Source organism: Aureococcus anophagefferens, assembly GCF_000186865.1.
Source record: "Aureococcus anophagefferens unplaced genomic scaffold AURANscaffold_5, whole genome shotgun sequence".
Taxonomy (NCBI): domain Eukaryota; class Pelagophyceae; order Pelagomonadales; family Pelagomonadaceae; genus Aureococcus; species Aureococcus anophagefferens.
This window is the reverse complement of record NW_008705565.1, coordinates 2,937,872-2,954,397: the sequence shown is the minus strand read 5'-3', so window position 1 is coordinate 2,954,397 and position 16,526 is coordinate 2,937,872. Positions and strand designations below refer to the sequence as shown.

Here is a 16,526-nt window from a genome sequence, read left to right as displayed (position 1 = left end):
CGGCCCGCGCGCCGTCGCGCGGCGACGCGGGCCAGTCCTCGTCGGGCGGCGCGACGGCGCGGGCGCCCCCGCGGTCCGCCGCCGGCGGGGAGGCGCCCCGGGCGACGGCGAGCGCGGAGCGGGCGGAGGCGCCCGGGGCCGCCGCCGAGGACGCCGCCGGCGCGACCGTCGACGGGTTGGCGCGCGACCTCGGCCTCGGGGCCGCGCTCCTCGGCGGCGGCGACGCGGACGCGGGCGCGCGGCGGACGGCGGCGAACGCGCGGCGCATGGCCGACGCGCGCCGGGCCGGCGGCGGCGACGCGGCGACGCTCGACGAGCCGCGGTCCGCGCGCGCGCGCGCCGGCCGGCCCGCGTCCGCGTCCGCGCGCGGCGCGGACCGCGGCTCCGCCGCCGCGCGGCTCCGGGCGGCCCCCGCGGGGAAGCCGCGGCCGCGGACGGCCGGCCGGCTCCGCGACGCGGCCGCGGCGGCGCCCGCCGACGCGCGGCCCGCGGCGGCGCCGCGGAAGCCGCGGCCGCGGGCCGCGGGGCGCGCCCGCGACGGCGACGGCGGCGGCGAGCCCGCGGCGGGCGGCGCCGCGCCCGCCGCGGCGCTCGTCGCGGAGCGCCTCTGGGACGACGAGCCGCGCGTCTGCGCGCCGCGCGCGCCCGAGCCCCCGGACGCGGCCGGCGGCGGCGGCGGCGGCAAGGGCCGGGGCAGCGGCCTCATGTCCATGTACAAGCAGTACCGGGGCAGCGCGAGGATCGGCGAGTCGTCGGCGCTCTACGCGGCGCTCCAGCGCGTCCAGGTCTCCGCGTCGCCCCTCGTCGGCGTCCTCGCGCGCGTCAAGGCGACGCTCGCGGGCGGCCTGGACAAGCGGGAGCGCCGCGCGGCCGCCGCGGAGAGGAAGCGGCGCGCCGCCGAGGAGCGGGCGGCGACGCGGGCCTCGGGCGGCCGCGGGAGCTGGCGGGCGTCGGCCTCCGCGCGGCGCTCGTGGAAGGGCGCGGTCGCGCGCGGCGCGGGGTCGCTCCTCGGCGGGCGGCGCGACGGCGGCGCGCGGCGCGGCGGCTTCACGATGCGCCTGTCGCGGCCGAGCTGGAAGTCGGCGGCGAGGCGGTCCAAGAAGCTCGGGCCCGGCGGGTCGTCCGTCGACGCGGCCGCCGTCCGCCGCGCCGCGCTCGAGAAGCGGAGCGAGGACGCGGCGTCGGGGCGGCCGTCGACGCTCGAGGGCATCGTCCAGCAGGGCCGCGAGTCCCAGCTGCGCCTGCTGCGGCGCGCGACCGGCGGCGCCGGCGCCGCCGGCGGCGACGGCCCGCGGCGGAGCGGCGCCGCCGCCGAGCCGCGCGGCGGCGGCGGCGCGCGCGGCGACGGCGGCCCCGCCGCCGAGGCCGAGCCGCGGCCGCGCGCGGCGTCGGCGGACGAGGCCGCCGCGGAGGCGCGGCGCGCGGCCGTCGAGGCGCTCGAGCAGTTCACGGACGAGGAGATGCTCGAGGAGACGCCCGAGGCCGTCGACGCGCTCCAGCTGCTCTCCACGGCGCTCCGGCGGGCCGAGGGCGGGCGGCTCGGCGGCGGGACGGGCGGCGGGACCGTCGACCTCTACCACCTCTTCGACGAGTACCTCCGGGGCCTCTGCGACATCGCCAAAACGGAGGCCGTGGTCCTCTTCGCCCACGACGCGTCCAAGTGCCAGCTCGTGCGCCGCTGGCACGCGCGCCGCGAGCCGCCCGACGACGACGGCGGCGGCGACGCGCGCGCGCGGACCGCGCTCCACATCTACCGCGGCCCCGACGACGAGGGCCTCGCCGGCGCGTGCTTCACGACGCAGGAGATCCTCGTCGTCGCCGACGTCGCCGACGACGCCTGCTTCTTCCGCCGCGCGGACCTGCCGCGGCGCTCGGGGCGGGAACGGGGCGCGACGCGCCCGACGCCTCCCCCGGCCGTTTCCCGCGCGTTTCGGCTGAGTCTTGGACGAGCGGTCATCTCTCGGAACGGTCCCGGAGCGGAGATGCGCCTTCCGGAACGCGCGCGCGCGGCGCGCCCGCGTCGGAGCGCCGTCGAATCGCCCGCGTCCCGCCCAGGCGGCACTACGACGCGACGTCCGCGCTCGCCGCGCCCGTGCCCGGCCGCCTCGGCGTCGCCGTCTTCTACAACCGCGTCGCGCCCGCGCGCCTCGAGGGCGGGGCGGACCCCCTCGCGGGCGCGCTGCCCGACGAGCTCACGCACGCGGCGATCCGCCGCGCGTCGACGCGGCGCCGCGAGAGCCTCCGGCGCGAGAGCCTCCGGCGCGAGAGCCTCCGGCGCGAGAGCCTCCGGCGCGACTCCCCCGCGTCGTGCGCCGACAGCGACGAGGAGGACGAGGCCGTGCGGTCCGCGCTCGCGGCCGACGGCGAGCCCCCGGTGCTGCGGCGCCTCCGGAGCTCGTTCCAGCGCGCCCGGGCGGCCGCGGCGCCGGGCCGGCGCCTCGGCGACGGGCCGCGCGGGGCGCGCGGGTCCCTGACGAAGACCGTGCGCATGACGGAGCGCGGCGCGTCGTCCTTCGTCGCGCGGCGCGCGGCGCGCGACGAAGGCGCGCCCGCGGCGCTCGGCCTCGCCGTCGACTCCGCGAAGCTCGGCTTCGTCGTGTCCGCCGCGGACCTCGAGCGGTCGCGGCGCGCGGCGCGCGACGACGCCGACGAGGCCGCGGCGGCCCGCGAGGCCGCGGCGGCGACCGCGGCGGCCGCCGCCGCGGTCGCCGACCGCGGCGGCGCCCGGCCCTCGGTCGCGAGCCGCCTCCGGACGCTCGCGCCGCCCCGCGCGTCCGGCGGGGCGGCGGCGGCGGCCGCGTCTGGCGGGGCGGCCGCGGCCGCGTCTGGCGGGGCGGCTGCGGCCGCGTCAGGCGGGGCGGCGGCGGCGGCCGCGTCCGGCGGGGCGGCGGCGGCGCCCGCGCGGCTCCGCAAGAACACGACGCTCGGCATCCTCGACGGCCTCACGTCGTCGCGCGCGCCCGCGCGCGTCGCGCCGGCGCCCGCGGGGCGCGGCGGCCCCGCCTACGGCGCCTTCCAGGCGGGCGACGACTACGTCGTGCTGTGCCTGACGCGCGTGACGTCCTACCTCCTCGCCTGGGCCGACACGCTCCAGCCCCTCGAGGACGCGGCGCCGCCGGGCGGCGCGCGGCCGCCGCCGGAGCCCGCGCCCGGCGGCGCCGCGGGCGGCGCGAGCCACTTCGACATGGCGTCGGGCCTCCTCGACATGATGGCGCCGAAGCGCGCGACGATCGGCTACGCGCGCGACGACCTCGCGACGCAGGCGGCCCGCGTCGAGGCGAAGCACCGCCAGGCCGCGCGCGAGGAGGGGCGGAGCGGCGCGTTCCTCGTCTGGGGCGACGCCCACGAGGGGGGCGACGGCGGGAGCTAAGCGCTAGCGACTGGTTGGGCTGAAGAGAGGTATCATATAAGTTAAATTTTGCGTTCTCGCGAGAGTATCTCGGTATCTTCTTAGGGGAAACTCAGACTGTCGCCGGGGCAACAGTCTTCCGCGGCTGAAGGAGGGAAGCGCCACGCCACGTCTCTGGTGTCGGCATCTCGTCCACCATCGCGGGCACCAGGTCGACCTCGAGAGCTCCCGCGCCGTGCCCGAGGAGGAGGCGTTGGACTACGCCACGTCCGTCGACGCGACCCACGACCCACGTCTAACACGTCCGCGAAGCTCAAAAAAAATTGGCCTCGAAAACCCGGGCTGTGCCGCGTAGAGTACGCCCGCGGCCGCGCGGGGCGCGCCATGGCCGGCCTCGAACCCCCGCCTAAGCGGGCGCGGCTGGCGCCGCCCACCTCGGCCTCTGCCGAGGGTATGCCCGGCACGGTGCGGACGATGGAGCTCGTCGCGCGCTTGCCCGGGGGCGACGGGGCCCTCGCCGGCGCCGTCGCCGGGTCGCCGCTGTCCCTGGGCTTCGCGTCGGGCGTCGCCGCGGGCTGCGCGCCGCCGGGCGCCGCCACGCCGACGGTCTTCGTCGTCGACCGGGGGCGGAAGCGCGTCATCAAGCTCGACGAGTCGGCGGCCGTGTCCGACGGCGACGGCGACGGCGACGCGCCGGGCGACGGCGCGTCGCCGCGGCCCGTGACGGCGAGCGAGGCCTGGCGGAGCGCCGAGGTCGTGCTCCCGCAGATGGTCGCCCTCGCCGCCGTCGGGCCCGGCGCCGCGTCGAGCCGCCTCGTCGTCACGGACAGCCGCCGCTGCCGCGTCGTCGAGGTCTGCGGCGCGTCCGGGCGCGTGCTCCGCGTGCTCGCGGGCTGCGGCATGTCCGGCGGCCGCGACGGCCGCGCGGACCGCGCGACCTTCGCCGGGCCCTGGGGCGTCGCGGCGCACCCGGCGACGGGCGACGTCTACGTGTCCGAGTACTTTGGGTGCAAGATCCGCGTGATCCGGCGCGGCGACGTGACGACGCTGGCGGGCAGCGGGCCCCGGGGCGGCCGCGCCGACGGCGTCGGGCCCGCGGCGTCCTTCGCGGGGCCGCGCGGCGTCTGCCTCGACGCCGCGCGGAACTGCCTCTACGTCGCCGACAGCGGCAACCACTGCGTGCGGCGCCTCGACCTGGCCTCCGGCGCCGTGACGACGGTGGCCGGCGACGGCACGCGGGGCTACGCCGACGGCGACGCCGGCGGCGCGCGCTTCGACGAGCCCACGGCCGTCGCGCTCGACGCCGACGGCGCGCTCTACGTCGCGGACCAGGAGAACCGGCGCGTGCGCTGCCTCCGGGGCCGCACGGTGTCGACGCTCGCCGGCGGCGGCGCCGGCGACTCCGCCGACGGCGTCGGCGCGGCCGCGTCCTTCTCCGCGCCCAACTCGCTCCACCTCTGCCCGGAGATCCGCCGCCTCTACGTCGGCGACAAGCAGTGCGTCCGCGTCGTCACGCTGCCGGACCTCGCGGCGGCGCCCGACGCCGCGAGCCGCCGCGCCGCGAACCTCGCGGCCGCGCCGCGAAACGGCGACGCCGGCGACGGGCTGCCGCCGTGCCCGCCGGACGCGGACCCGACGGCCTGCGTCTGGTGCGGGCCGCGCGCGCCGGCGGGCGAAGGCGCCGACTAACTCGATGATCGTCCGGCCCGGCGCGAGGGGGAAGCGCGCGCGTCGTCGGGACTCGGAGGACTCCTCGGGAGGCCTACTAGCGACCCGAACGCCTCCTCGAAGCTGGTCGCGTGTGCCGCCAAGGCCTCCGCCATCGTAGGCCTCATCGTGCCCGCAACCCGCGATGTTGCCGTGGGGATGCTGTGGCGAAAAAGCGTCTTAGAATGGCGGCTGCGCAGCGCAAATCGACCCGTGTGAAGAAATATGAGCCTCCGACGATAACCATATGGGTTTCAAGTGCCAGTGGCGCCGGACAACGAAGCGCGTCTTCGAGATGGCCGACCAGCTCGTCCACGAGCTCGCGAAGCGCGCGCTCGCGGCCCTCTCCGCGCGCGCCTAAGAATCTCGTTCGTGCGGGTAAGAGCGGAGGGCTACAGAGGGGGCCCTGCACAACGGTGCGTGCCGCGGTCCCCGGCCACGTCCCCGGCCCGTGCCCGGGCCGTGCCCGGGGCCCCGTGCCGGGCCCGTGCCGGGCCTCCCCGGCCCGTGCCCGGCCCGTGCCCGGGGCCCGTGCCGAGTGCCGGGCCCGTGCCGGGCCGCGTGGCCCGTGCCCGGCCCGTGCCCGGGGGCCCGTGCCGAGTGCCGTGCCGCGTGCCGGGCCCGTGCCGGGCCGCGTGCCCGGAGCGCATTTACCGTGCCGGAACCCCCGTGCCCGCCGTCCCCGCCCCCCGTCCCGGGGCCGGACCGTCGTGCAGGGGCCCGTCTACAGCGCTAGCCACGCAAGGGACCCCCGGCATCGGTGCCGGCCAAGCTTGCCCTTGCAAGACACAAGCCCATCGACTCGCCGCCCGCGAGCGCGTCTTGCCTGCGCGCGCGAGCGGTCACCTCCGCGCCAAAAGCGCCAAACTCCGGCAAGCGCCGCCCGCGCGCGCCGCGAGCTCGCGAGTGCCCATATCGTCGCGGTCCGCGTCGCAGTTCCGGCCACCGCCGGATCGGCGGTCGCCCGCGGACCATGCACTTCGTCTCGTTCACGCTGCAGCCGCCGGGCGGCGTCGTCGCGGCGATCTACGGCCAGTTCAGCGCGGCCAAGGCCCAGGAGATCGTCGTCGCGCGGCCCGGCGGCGTGCTCGAGCTGCTGCGGCCCGACGAGGCGAGCGGCAAGGTCGTGAGCGTGGCGACGACGCCGACGTTCAGCGTCATCCGGTCGCTCGCGCCGTTCCGGCTCACGGGCGGGTCGCGCGACTACGTCGTCGTCGGGAGCGACGCGGGCGCCGTCGCCGTCGTCGAGTTCGACGCGGCGGCGAACTCCTTCGCGCGCGTGCACTGCGAGGTCTTCGGGAAGACGGGCTGCCGCCGCGGCGTGCCCGGCCAGTACGTCTGCTGCGACCCCCGGGGCCGCGCGCTCATGGTCGCGGCCGTCGAGAAGCAGAAGCTCGTCTACGTCATGAACCGCGACGCGTCGTCGAACCTGACCATCGGGTCGCCACTCGAGGCGCACAAGGCCGCGACGGTGTGCTTCCACGCCGTCGCGCTCGACGTGGGCTTCGACAACCCGACCTTCGCCGCGCTCGAGCTCGAGTACGGCGACTGCGACGCCGACGCGTCGGGCGAGGCCGTCGACGAGACGGAGAAGATGCTCACGTACTACGAGCTCGACCTCGGGCTCAACCACGTCACGCGGCGCTGGTCCGAGCCCGTGTCGCGCACGGCGAACCTGCTCGTCGCCGTGCCCGGCGGCGACGAGGGCCCGAGCGGCGTGCTCGTCTGCGGCGAGAACTGGGTCGCGTACAAGCACGAGGGCCACGCGGAGGTCCGCGCGCCGCTGCCGCGGCGCCTCGGCTACCCGGCGAATAGGGGGTTGTTGATCACGGCGACGGCGACGCACCGGCAGCGCGAGCTCTTCTTCTTCCTCCTCCAATCAGAGCTCGGCGACCTCTACAAGGTCACGCTCGCGTGGGCGCCGGGCGCGGGCGTCTCCGACGTCCGCGCGTCCGTCTTCGACTGCATCTTCCCCTGCGCCGCGCTCTGCATCACGCGCACGGGCCTCCTCTACGCGGCGGCCGAGTTCGGCGACCACGGCCTCTTCCAGTTCCAGGGCATCGGCGACGACGACGGCGCCGCGGCCGCGGCGGCCGTCCACGACCCCGAGCTCGGCGACGACGCGGCGTCGGCGGCGACCGTCGCGCCGACCTTCGTCGCGTCGGACCGGCCGAAGAACCTGCTCCTCCTCGACGAGCCCGCGAGCTGCCGCGCGATCACGGACGTGTACTGCGGCGACCTCGCGGGCGAGGAGGCGCCGCAGGTCTACGCGCTCTGCGGCAAGGGCCACCGGAGCTCGCTCCGCGTGCTGCGCCACGGCGTCGCCGTGTCCGAGATGGCCGTGTCCGAGCTGCCCGGGCGGCCCTCGGCCGTCTGGACGGTCCGGGGCCGCCACGACGAGCCCTACGACAAGTACATCGTCGTGTCGTTCACGAACGCGACGCTCGTGCTCTCCATCGGCGAGACCGTCGAGGAGGTCACGGACAGCGGCTTCCTCGCGACGGCGCCGACGCTCGACGTCGCGCTCCTCGCGGACAACGCGCTCCTCCAGGTCCACGGCGAGGGCATCCGCCACGTCCGCGGCGACCTCCGCATCTCCGAGTGGAAGACGCCCGGCCGCAAGGCCATCGAGAAAGCCGCGGCGAACGAGCGCCAGGTCGCGGCGGCGCTCGCGGGCGGCGAGGTCATCTACTTCGAGCTCGACGCGTCCGGCGCGCTCGCGGAGCTCGGGACCAAGGAGCTCGGCGTCGAGGTCGCGTGCCTCGACGTCGGCGTCGTGCCGGCGGGCCGCGCGCGCGCGCCCTTCCTCGCCCTCGGCGGCTGGGACGGGTCCCTCCGGCTCCTGTCGCTCGCGCCGGACGAGCTCCTCGTCCAGGTCGCGACGATGCAGCTCGGCGCGCGCGCGGAGTCGGTCCGGTTCTGCGAAACGCCCGACGGCCGCCTCGGCGTCGCCGCGGGCCTGGCCAACGGCGTGCTCCAGCGCGCGGCCGTCGACGCGTCCACGGGCCAGCTCGGCGACGCGCGCGCGCGCTTCCTCGGGTCGCGCGCCGTGCGCCTCTTCCGCGTCGACGTCGGCGGCGCGCCGGGCCTCCTCGCGCTGTCGTCGCGGGCCTGGCTCTGCTACGCGCACGCGGGGCGCCTCGAGACCGCGCCGCTGAGCTACGACGCCCTCGAGCACGCCGCGGGCTTCAAGAGCGAGCAGTGCCCCGAGGGCGTCGTCGCCATCGCGGGGAGCACGCTCCGCATCTTCGTGCCCGACAAGCTCGGCGAGACCTTCAACCAGTCCGCGCTGCCCCTCCGCTACACGCCGCGGCGCCTCGCCGTGCTGCCCGGCGGCGGCCACCTCCTCGTCGTCGAGGCGGACCAGCACGCGTACAACGACGCGGAGCGGCGCGCGCTCGCGGCGGCGCAGAGCCTCGCCGGCGCGCCCGCCGCCGGCGGCGGCGGCGGCGGCGGCGGCGGCGGCGACGACATGGACCTCGGCGACGGCGCCGGCGGCGGCGGCGACGGCGCGCCGCGCGTCGCGGTCTGCGGGCCGACGCCGCCCGCGGACGGCAAGTGGGCGTCGTGCGTCCGCGTCGTCGACCCCGTCGCGGGCCGGACGCTCGAGCTCCTCGAGCTCGGCGAGAGCGAGGCCGCGCTGTCCTGCGCGACGGTGTCCTTCGCGGGCCGCGGCGGCGAGGTCTTCGTCGCCGTGGGCACCGCGCGGTCGCTCACGTTCCACCCGCGCGCGCACGAGGGCTGCTACGTCCACGTCTACCGGCTCCTCGAGTCGCGGCTCGTGCTGCTGCACCGCACGGAGGTCGACGACGTGCCCCTGGGCCTCGCGGAGTTCCGGGGCCGGCTCCTCGTCGCCGTGGGCGCGACGCTGCGCATGTACGACCTCGGCAAGCGCAAGCTCCTGCGCAAGACCGAGGCCGCGCTCGCGCCGACGCTCATCACCAAGGTCGAGGTCGTCGGCGACCGCATCTTCGTCGCCGACGCGGCCATGTCCGTGCACCTCGCGCGCTACGTCCGCGACCGCAACCGGCTCGCGGTCTTCGCGGACGACCCCGTGGGCCGGTGCGTGACGGCGTTCGCGCCGCTCGACTACGACACCGTCGCCGTCGCGGACAAGTTCGGCAACGTCGCCGTGCTGCGCCTCGGGCCCGAGTGCTCCGACGACGTCGACGACGCCGCCGGCGACGCCTGGGACAACGGCCGCAACGGCGGCGCGCCGAACAAGCTCACGCAGCTCGCGCACTACCACGTCGGCGACGTCGTCACGGCGCTCCGCAAGGCGACGCTCGTCGCCGGCGGCGCCGAGGGCATCGTCTACGCGACGGTGAGCGGCGGCGTCGGCGCCCTCGTGCCGTCGGCGAGCCGCGAGGACCGCGACTTCTTCGCGCACCTCGAGATGCACATGCGGCAGGAGCTCGCGCCCGTCACGGGCCGCGACCACGTGTCCTACCGGTCCTACTACCTCCCCGTCAAGGACGTCGCCGACGGCGACCTCTGCGCCGAGTTCGCGCGGCTCCCCTTCGACGCGCAGAAGCGCGTCGCCGAGGACCTCGACCGCACGCCGGGCGAGGTCGCGAAGAAGCTCGAGGACACGCGCAACCGCCTCCTCTAGGCGCCCTCCCCCCGCGCCCCTATGCCCCGAAAGTTCCCGCGGCGCGGTAACGGCGGCCGCCGGTGGGACCCGGGCGGGGCGCCGGGGGGCGCGGCGCGGCGCGCGCGGCGCGGCGCGCGGCGCGGCGCGGCGGGGCGCGCGGCGCGCGGCGGCGGCGCGGGCGCCTAGAGCGCGTCGAGCGACGTCTTGAGGGCCGTGATGAGGTCCTTGGCGTCCTCGATGCCGCAGGAGATGCGGATGAAGCCGTCGGTGATGCCGACCTTGAGCCGGTCCTCGGCGAGCATGTTCGCGTGCGTCATCACGGACGGGCACGTGATGATGGACTCGACGGCGCCGAGGTTCTCGCAGAGGGACCAGGGGCGCGGCGTCGTGTCCATGAGCTTGCGGCCCGCGGCGCTGCCGCCCTTGACCTCGAACCAGAGCATGCCGCCGTGGAAGCCGTCGTTGTGCTGCTTGTCCGCGAGCGCCTTCTGGGGGAACGACGCGAGGCCCGGGTAGCGCACGGTCTCGACCTTGGCGTGGCCCTCGAGGAAGGTCGCGACGGCCATGGCGTTGGCCGCCTGCTGCTTGCAGCGCACGGCCATGGTCTTGCAGGACTGGAGCGTGAGGAACGCGGTGTGCGGCGTCATGATGTTGCCGTGCATGTTCTGCACGAAGTGGAGGCGGTCGTCGAGCTCCTTCGTCGCGCAGGAGACGCAGCCCCCGACGGTCATGTTGTGGCCGTCGAAGTACTTGGTCGTCGAGTGGAGCGACATGTCGCAGCCGAGCTCGATGGGCTTGAGCATGAGCGGCGTGCCGAACGTCGCGTCGCAGACGTGGAGCACGCCCGCGGCCTTGGCGATGGCGCTGAGCGCCGCGAGGTCCGTGAGCGTGAGCGTCGGGTTCGCCGGCGTCTCCGAGAAGATGAGCTTCGTCTTCGGCGTGATCGCGGCCTTGACCGCCGCGAGGTCGCGGAAGTCGACGAACGAGAAATCGATGCCGTAGCGCATGAACTGCATGCGCGCGACGCGGTTCGTGCCGCCGTAGGAGCAGTTCGTCAGCACGCAGTGGTCGCCCTGCTCGAGGAAGGCCGACATGACCGTGACCGTCGCGGCCATGCCCGTCGCGAAGCACGTCGTGCCCGCGGCGCTCTCGAGGCTCGAGATCTTCGCCTCGAGCACCTTGACCGTGGGGTTCGTCGTCCGGCTGTAGGAGTAGCCCTTGCCCATGTACTTGTCGATGGACTCCTGGACGAAGGTCGTCGACTGGTGGATGGGCGTCAGGATGGCGCCCGTCTCCTTGTCCGGCGACACGCCGGCGTGGACGAGCTTCGTCTCGTCGCTCAGGGGGCTGGGGATCCAGTCGCCGGCCTTGGCCATGGTGCGATGCAGAGGCGGCGAAGCGGCGGGTCGAAGCGGGGGCGGGCGCGTGGCGGCCGCGATCGAGCAGCGCAATCCACCGGCTGGGGCGACACTCGTCACAGGCGGCGGCACGCGGCCCGCTCGTCGTTGAAGTTTTCGTTTGAGTAGAGTTTCGGCCCGCCTCGAGCCGCCATGGCTGCCCCGCCCGCCGTTCAGCAGACTGTCGTGGACGGCGCAGGAACGAAGGGACTGGAACCCGAGCACACGCTCACGAAACTCACCAGAGGTGAGCGCTGCCGCACATTGCGAGGTGAGTGTTGGTGGGGGGAAGCCCCGCGCACGCAGCCTCGGTAGATGGGCGTCGCGCCGCGCGTCCTCGCGCTCGCCGTCGCGGCCGTCGCCGCCCGGTCCTGGAACCTCAGCGTCGCGCAAACCGACGCCCTGCGCGCCGCGCTGCCGCCCCGCGAGGCGCTCGCGCTCGGCCCGACCCGAGCGCCGTCGAACGCGAGCCTCCGGTGCTACGCGTCGGCCTGGGACGCCGCGCCGGCGTCTCGCGTGCTCTTCGGCGGCCACGGCGAGCTCGAGACGCGGCTCGGCGCGCGCGCGCGGGCCGCGCGGGCCCCGGGCCGCGGCGCGGCGCCCGCGGTCGTCTCCGTCGTCGCCACCGTCTACGGCGGCGCCATGGACCGCGACTTCGACGCGTACGTGAACGCGCTCGCGTCGTCGCTCGCCGCGGTGCCCTGGGAGCTCGTGACCGTGCTCGACGTGCCGCCGGCGGCGGACTGGGTCGCGCGGGCCTTAGGCGCGTCGCGCGCGTCCGGCTCGCTCGAGGCGGCCGCCGCGGCCTGGGCCTGCGAGCCGCTCTACGAGCCCGCGGCGGACGCGCTCGGCCTGCGGCTCGCGTCCGCGGGCCTCGTCGCGCTCGCGCAGGTCGACACGCGGCTGCGCGCGCCCGGCTGGTTCGAGGCGCTCCGGGCGCCGCTCGACGCCTGGGGCGACGTCGTCGCCGTCTCGGCGCGCGACGCGCACCAGTGGTGGAGCCGCGACGACTGCGGGCGCGCCTGGGCGTCGCCGGCCGCCGCCGCGGCCTACTTCGCGGACCCGCGCCGCCACGCGCGCAAGGCCTGCGCGGTCAGAGGCGCGGACCTGCCGCCGGGCGCCTTCGCCGTCCGCGACACCGCGAACCGCGGGCCCCTGCTCCTGCGGAAGCGCTACGTCGACGCGCTCGGCGGGCTCGACGACGCGTGCTTCTTCGACGGCGGCGACGAGCACGACCTCTTCGCGCGCGCCTTCGTCGAGCGGGGCTGGGTCGTCGGCGCGGCGAACGCGGGGCCCTTCCTCCACGCCAAGGAGACGCGCGCGGGCCGCGTCGCCCACAACTTCGGCGACCGCGTCGCGCCCGCGCGCGGCTGCGAGCCGCCGCTCGCGAGGCGCCTCGCGCCCCTCGCCCTCCCGGGCCACAACGAGGTCCGCACGCTGCCGGCGGCGACCGCGCGCGTAGGGACCTAGGAGGGGCGACGCGCGCCGCGTTCCGAGCGGCAGCAGATGTTTGAATGTGTGATGAGACTCGTGACGTCGAGGGCGCGCGCGACGTGCGCGAGGAGCAGCAGCGCGACGCCGCGGCGCAGCATGTTTGCCGTGTGTTGCGACAATTGGACGGCGCGGTCGACGGCTTGTTGACGGCTCGACGACGCTCGACGGCGCGAGCGTGAGCAGGTTCACTTCGACGCAATACGGTTCAACATCTGTTCAATGAAGAATCGGTGAAGGCCTCTGTGAGCTGGACCACGGGGACTTGGCGAGTTCGAGGTCGCCGCTAACATATCCCGCCGGCCGCGTCGATCAGCACACCATAACAGCAACAGAACACATTAAGGGGGAGGAGTCCTCAGCCCGACGCGGAGCCAAAGTCAGTGTCCGCGGGACTCGGGCAGAGGGGGGAGGGAAGGCTCATTCTTTTCAGGCGCGAGCAGCGCCTGCGGAAGGTCTAGGCGCCGTGGCGGCGGGGGCGCGCGCCGATGCTCTCCGCGAGGGAGTACCAGATGGACTTCGCTTTTTCGAAGTCGCCGCCGGCCGCGTCGACCGCGAACACGGCGTGCTCGCGCTCGGCGCCATGCTCCTTGACGAGCGCCTCGACGGCGATGCGCGTCGCGCCGTTCTCGACGTTGCCGAAGCACCGGCGCTTCGGCGACGGCGCCGCCTCGCACGGCACGGGCTTGGGGCTCGCCGAAGGGGCGCGGCTCGACGGCGGCGCCGCGGGCGCGGCGACGGCGACGATGGGCCGCGGCCGCGCCTCGCGCGCCGCGGCGGCCGGGGACCCGGGCGGGCCGGCCTCCTCGGCGGGGCCGTAGACGACGCCGTCCATGGGCGCCTTGGTGTCGGAGGAGTTCGCGGCGGGCCCCTCGAGCACGGCCGGACGCGTCGGCGGCGCGGCCTCGAGTGCCGCGCGCGGGCCGGACACGGGCGGCGGCCCCGCGTCCAGCGCGGCCGCGGGCGGACCGTGCCGCGCGGACAAAGGCACCTCGGTCGCGGGCTGGGCCTCGCGGCTCGTGCGTAGCTCGAGCGGCGTCGGCGCCGCCGCGGCGGCCGCGGGCGACGCGGACGCGGGCTTGACGGAGGACTCGTCGAGCGTCGGCGGGCCCGTCGACACCGCGGGCGCGCGCGCCAAACGCGGCCGGTGGCTCGCCATCTTCTCCGACGCGTCGACCTCGGCGTCGCGCAAGAGCTCGACGCCGCCCGCGTAGCCGTGCTGGCCGAACGCGCGGTTGAGGAGGTCGCCGTCGACGAGGACGTAGCCGCCGCGGACCTTGTCCGCGAGCAGCGACGCGAGTTGCTCCATGGCCTTCGGGACGGGGCTCGGGAGCAGGCGCAGCTGGGGCGTGCCCTCCGCGCCGATGGCGCCGTTCCGCGAGACGAGCGCGCCGGCCTCGGTGACCTTGTAGGCGATGAAGCTCGAGCAGTTGCGCTTGGGGTCCTCGAAGCAGACGTGGCCGCGCGCGGACGACCGCTCGAGGCGCGCCAGGACGAGCGCGCGCGCGGCGAGGGCCTGGCGCAACTCGACGGGGTCCGCCGGCGATTCGGCCTCGAGCGCGCGGTTGAGCTTCATGCCCTCGCGGATCTTGGCGCAGAGCCCTCGGAGCGGGAAGCCGTCGCGGAGGCCGGACCACGCCGGCACGCGCCGCCGGAGACCCGAGTCCGCGAACGTCGCCCGCGTCACGACCAGGACGACGCGGTTGACGCCCGCGAGCTGGTTGCCGTTCGTGTCGCCGACGGCCCGGTTGAAGAGCTGGTGCCAGTAGGCCTCGCCGAGCGGGCCCTGGGCGAGCCGCGTCAGCTCGCCCTCGAAGAGGTTGTTCTCCGGGTACTGGAGCGTGTCGAAGGCGTGGATCACGACGAGCATCTTGCGGGCGTCGCAGGGCGTGAGGAGGTCGCCGTTCGCGTGGCAGACGACGGGGTTGTCGTCGTAGCAGCACCACCGCAGCGTCTCGTTGCTCGAGTCGATGGGCATGTTATCGCTCATGATCTCGCACTCGACGCCGTTGAAGGTAGAGGTCGCCGCCGGCCGCGACGGCGCGCGCGTGCCGTGCGCGAGGCAGACGTAGATGGCGTGGCCGAGGCAGAGCAGGGGCAGCATGATCTTGTCGAAGACAGCCCGCGCCTTCGGCTCCACGACGTCCAGGCAGTGCTCGATTGGCACGACGGGCCCACGGGCGGCCTTGAGGGCCCGCTGCTGCTCGAAGCTTGACGCCGCGTAAATCGCGTCTCTGCGCCGACCAGAAGCAAGTATGTAAGCGTGCATTTCCTCGAAATCCACGAGACGGGACGACTTTGCGGAACGAAGGAGGTTTTTGAGCGCCACGTGTCGCTCGCTGTCCATGGCAGGTATATCAATTTGCGCGTTGCCGCAGAGGAGCACGAGGCCGTCGTCGAGGTTCCTCGAGGTCAGCGTCGCCGCGATGCTCATCAGTAGCTTCACGTCGTACGACTCCAACGCCATCAACGATTCTTGCAGCAGCCGCGCGTTCTCGGCCCGATAGGCATCGGCCGCGAGCCGCGCCCGCTCGAGCGGCGTCGCCTCGGCCTCCGCCGCGAGCGGCGCCTCGAACGCGGCCGTGTCGCGCGCCGCGACCGCGAGCGGCGAGTCGGGGCGCGCCGCCTCCTCCGCCAGCGTCGCGAAGAGTGCGTCGGCGTCGGCGTGCGCCCGAAGCACGGCGGCGCCCGCGGCGACGGCGTCGACGCGCAAGGACGCGCCGCCCCATCCGGTAACTCGTTCTTGACCGACCCAAACCTTCTTCGAAGAGCTGCCGACGGTCGCCGAAACGGCGCCCATGCACGCCTTCCTAATCTTGGGGCTCTGGAACAGTTGCTTCCAGAGTTGCTTCCAGCCGTCGCCGATGTGCGCCGCGAGCACCTCTGACACGGTGGCCTGCACATCTGATAGCGCGATCTTCGCGGTGGCACGGCCCGGGTGAAGGCCCGTAGTTTGCGCGACGTCGTCATCGCTCTTGGCGCATGCGGCGCGGACGATGAGCTGCCACAGTGCGATCGCGGCATCTTGCACCGCTTTGCTGAAACTCAAGGCGGCACTGCGCTTTTTAGCCATCGTTGCCGACCTTTGACGTGCACTGCAAGTGCCCTGTGTGGTCGTCGTGTGGTCGTGGTAAGCCGGCACGGCAGCGTCGAGGGGCCAAGAGCCAACGACGCTCGTCCCCTAACTCCGGTAGCTTAGTTAGCTTAGTTAGGCCAGTGGCCCTCTCTGCGCCGGCGTCTGGCGCGCGGCTCCGCGGCGGCCACTCCGCGTGGCGCGACCGTCAGCGCGGGCGTCGGCGCGCTCGTCGGCGACGCGCGCGCCGACGTCCGCACGGGCGTCGAGCATCGCAGGCCGCGCCGTCGCGCCGACGGCCCGAGCGAGCGCGTCGGGAGCCGCTCCGGAGCCGCCGTCGCCGCGCCCGCGAGCGCGCTCGCGCAGCACCTCGGCGGCGGCGCCGACGGAGAACTTGATCGGCCCCTGGTCCGAGTCGCGCACGAACCGCGCGTCGGTCTCGTCGAGGCCGTCGAAGGCCGCGAAGCACGACAGGGGCAGCGTGATCTGGTCGCCTCGCACTTGTCCGTGTCCTTCAGGGCGAGCTTGTTCGCCTTCTTCGCGTCGTTTGCGGCCTGCTTGGCCGCGTCCGCGTCGCGGCGGCGCGCGAGCTCCGCCAGCGCCGCGCGCAGCTCCTCGCGCGCGTCGGCATCGGCGATGGTCTCGACCGCCGCGTGGGATCGCGCTCGGCGCCGAGCCGGGCCGCGCGCGCGTCGCGGGCGGGCCCGTCGACGGTCACGACGTCGCCCGCGCCGCGCAGCGCGACGCGCAGGACCGCGCCGCCGAAGCTCGAGCGGTCCCAGATCTTCGCGCCGAAGCAGTCCCTGTCGAAGGACCGAGAACATAGAACTGCAATCGCGCGCAATAGGCAGCCCCAGAGCACATGATGGGTGCATTGCAGCTAGAAACATGATGGGATTCGAGGGACGAAGTTGG

The 16,526-nt window shown here is 75.4% G+C and overlaps 3 protein-coding genes across 3 annotated transcripts; 2 read left to right on the top strand and 1 right to left on the bottom strand.

Annotated features, from left to right (window-relative positions):
- Positions 1 to 3,733: 3,733 nt before the first annotated feature.
- On the top strand, positions 3,734 to 5,038 carry AURANDRAFT_62887 (hypothetical protein; the record flags this gene model as incomplete). Its single annotated transcript, XM_009036824.1, has 1 exon — positions 3,734 to 5,038. The coding sequence occupies one exon, from the start codon at positions 3,734 to 3,736 to the stop codon at positions 5,036 to 5,038; it is 1,305 nt and encodes a 434-aa protein (XP_009035072.1).
- A 991-nt stretch (positions 5,039 to 6,029) lies between these two features.
- AURANDRAFT_23619 (hypothetical protein) lies at positions 6,030 to 9,668 on the top strand (the record flags this gene model as incomplete). The annotated part of the gene is made up of 1 exon (XM_009036825.1): positions 6,030 to 9,668. The coding sequence occupies one exon, from the start codon at positions 6,030 to 6,032 to the stop codon at positions 9,666 to 9,668; it is 3,639 nt and encodes a 1,212-aa protein (XP_009035073.1).
- A 164-nt stretch (positions 9,669 to 9,832) lies between these two features.
- Positions 9,833 to 11,026, bottom strand: AURANDRAFT_23365 (hypothetical protein; the record flags this gene model as incomplete). Its single annotated transcript, XM_009036818.1, has 1 exon — positions 9,833 to 11,026. One exon carries the CDS (start codon positions 11,024 to 11,026, stop codon positions 9,833 to 9,835), a length of 1,194 nt encoding a protein of 397 aa, XP_009035066.1.
- Positions 11,027 to 16,526: the final 5,500 nt, after the last annotated feature.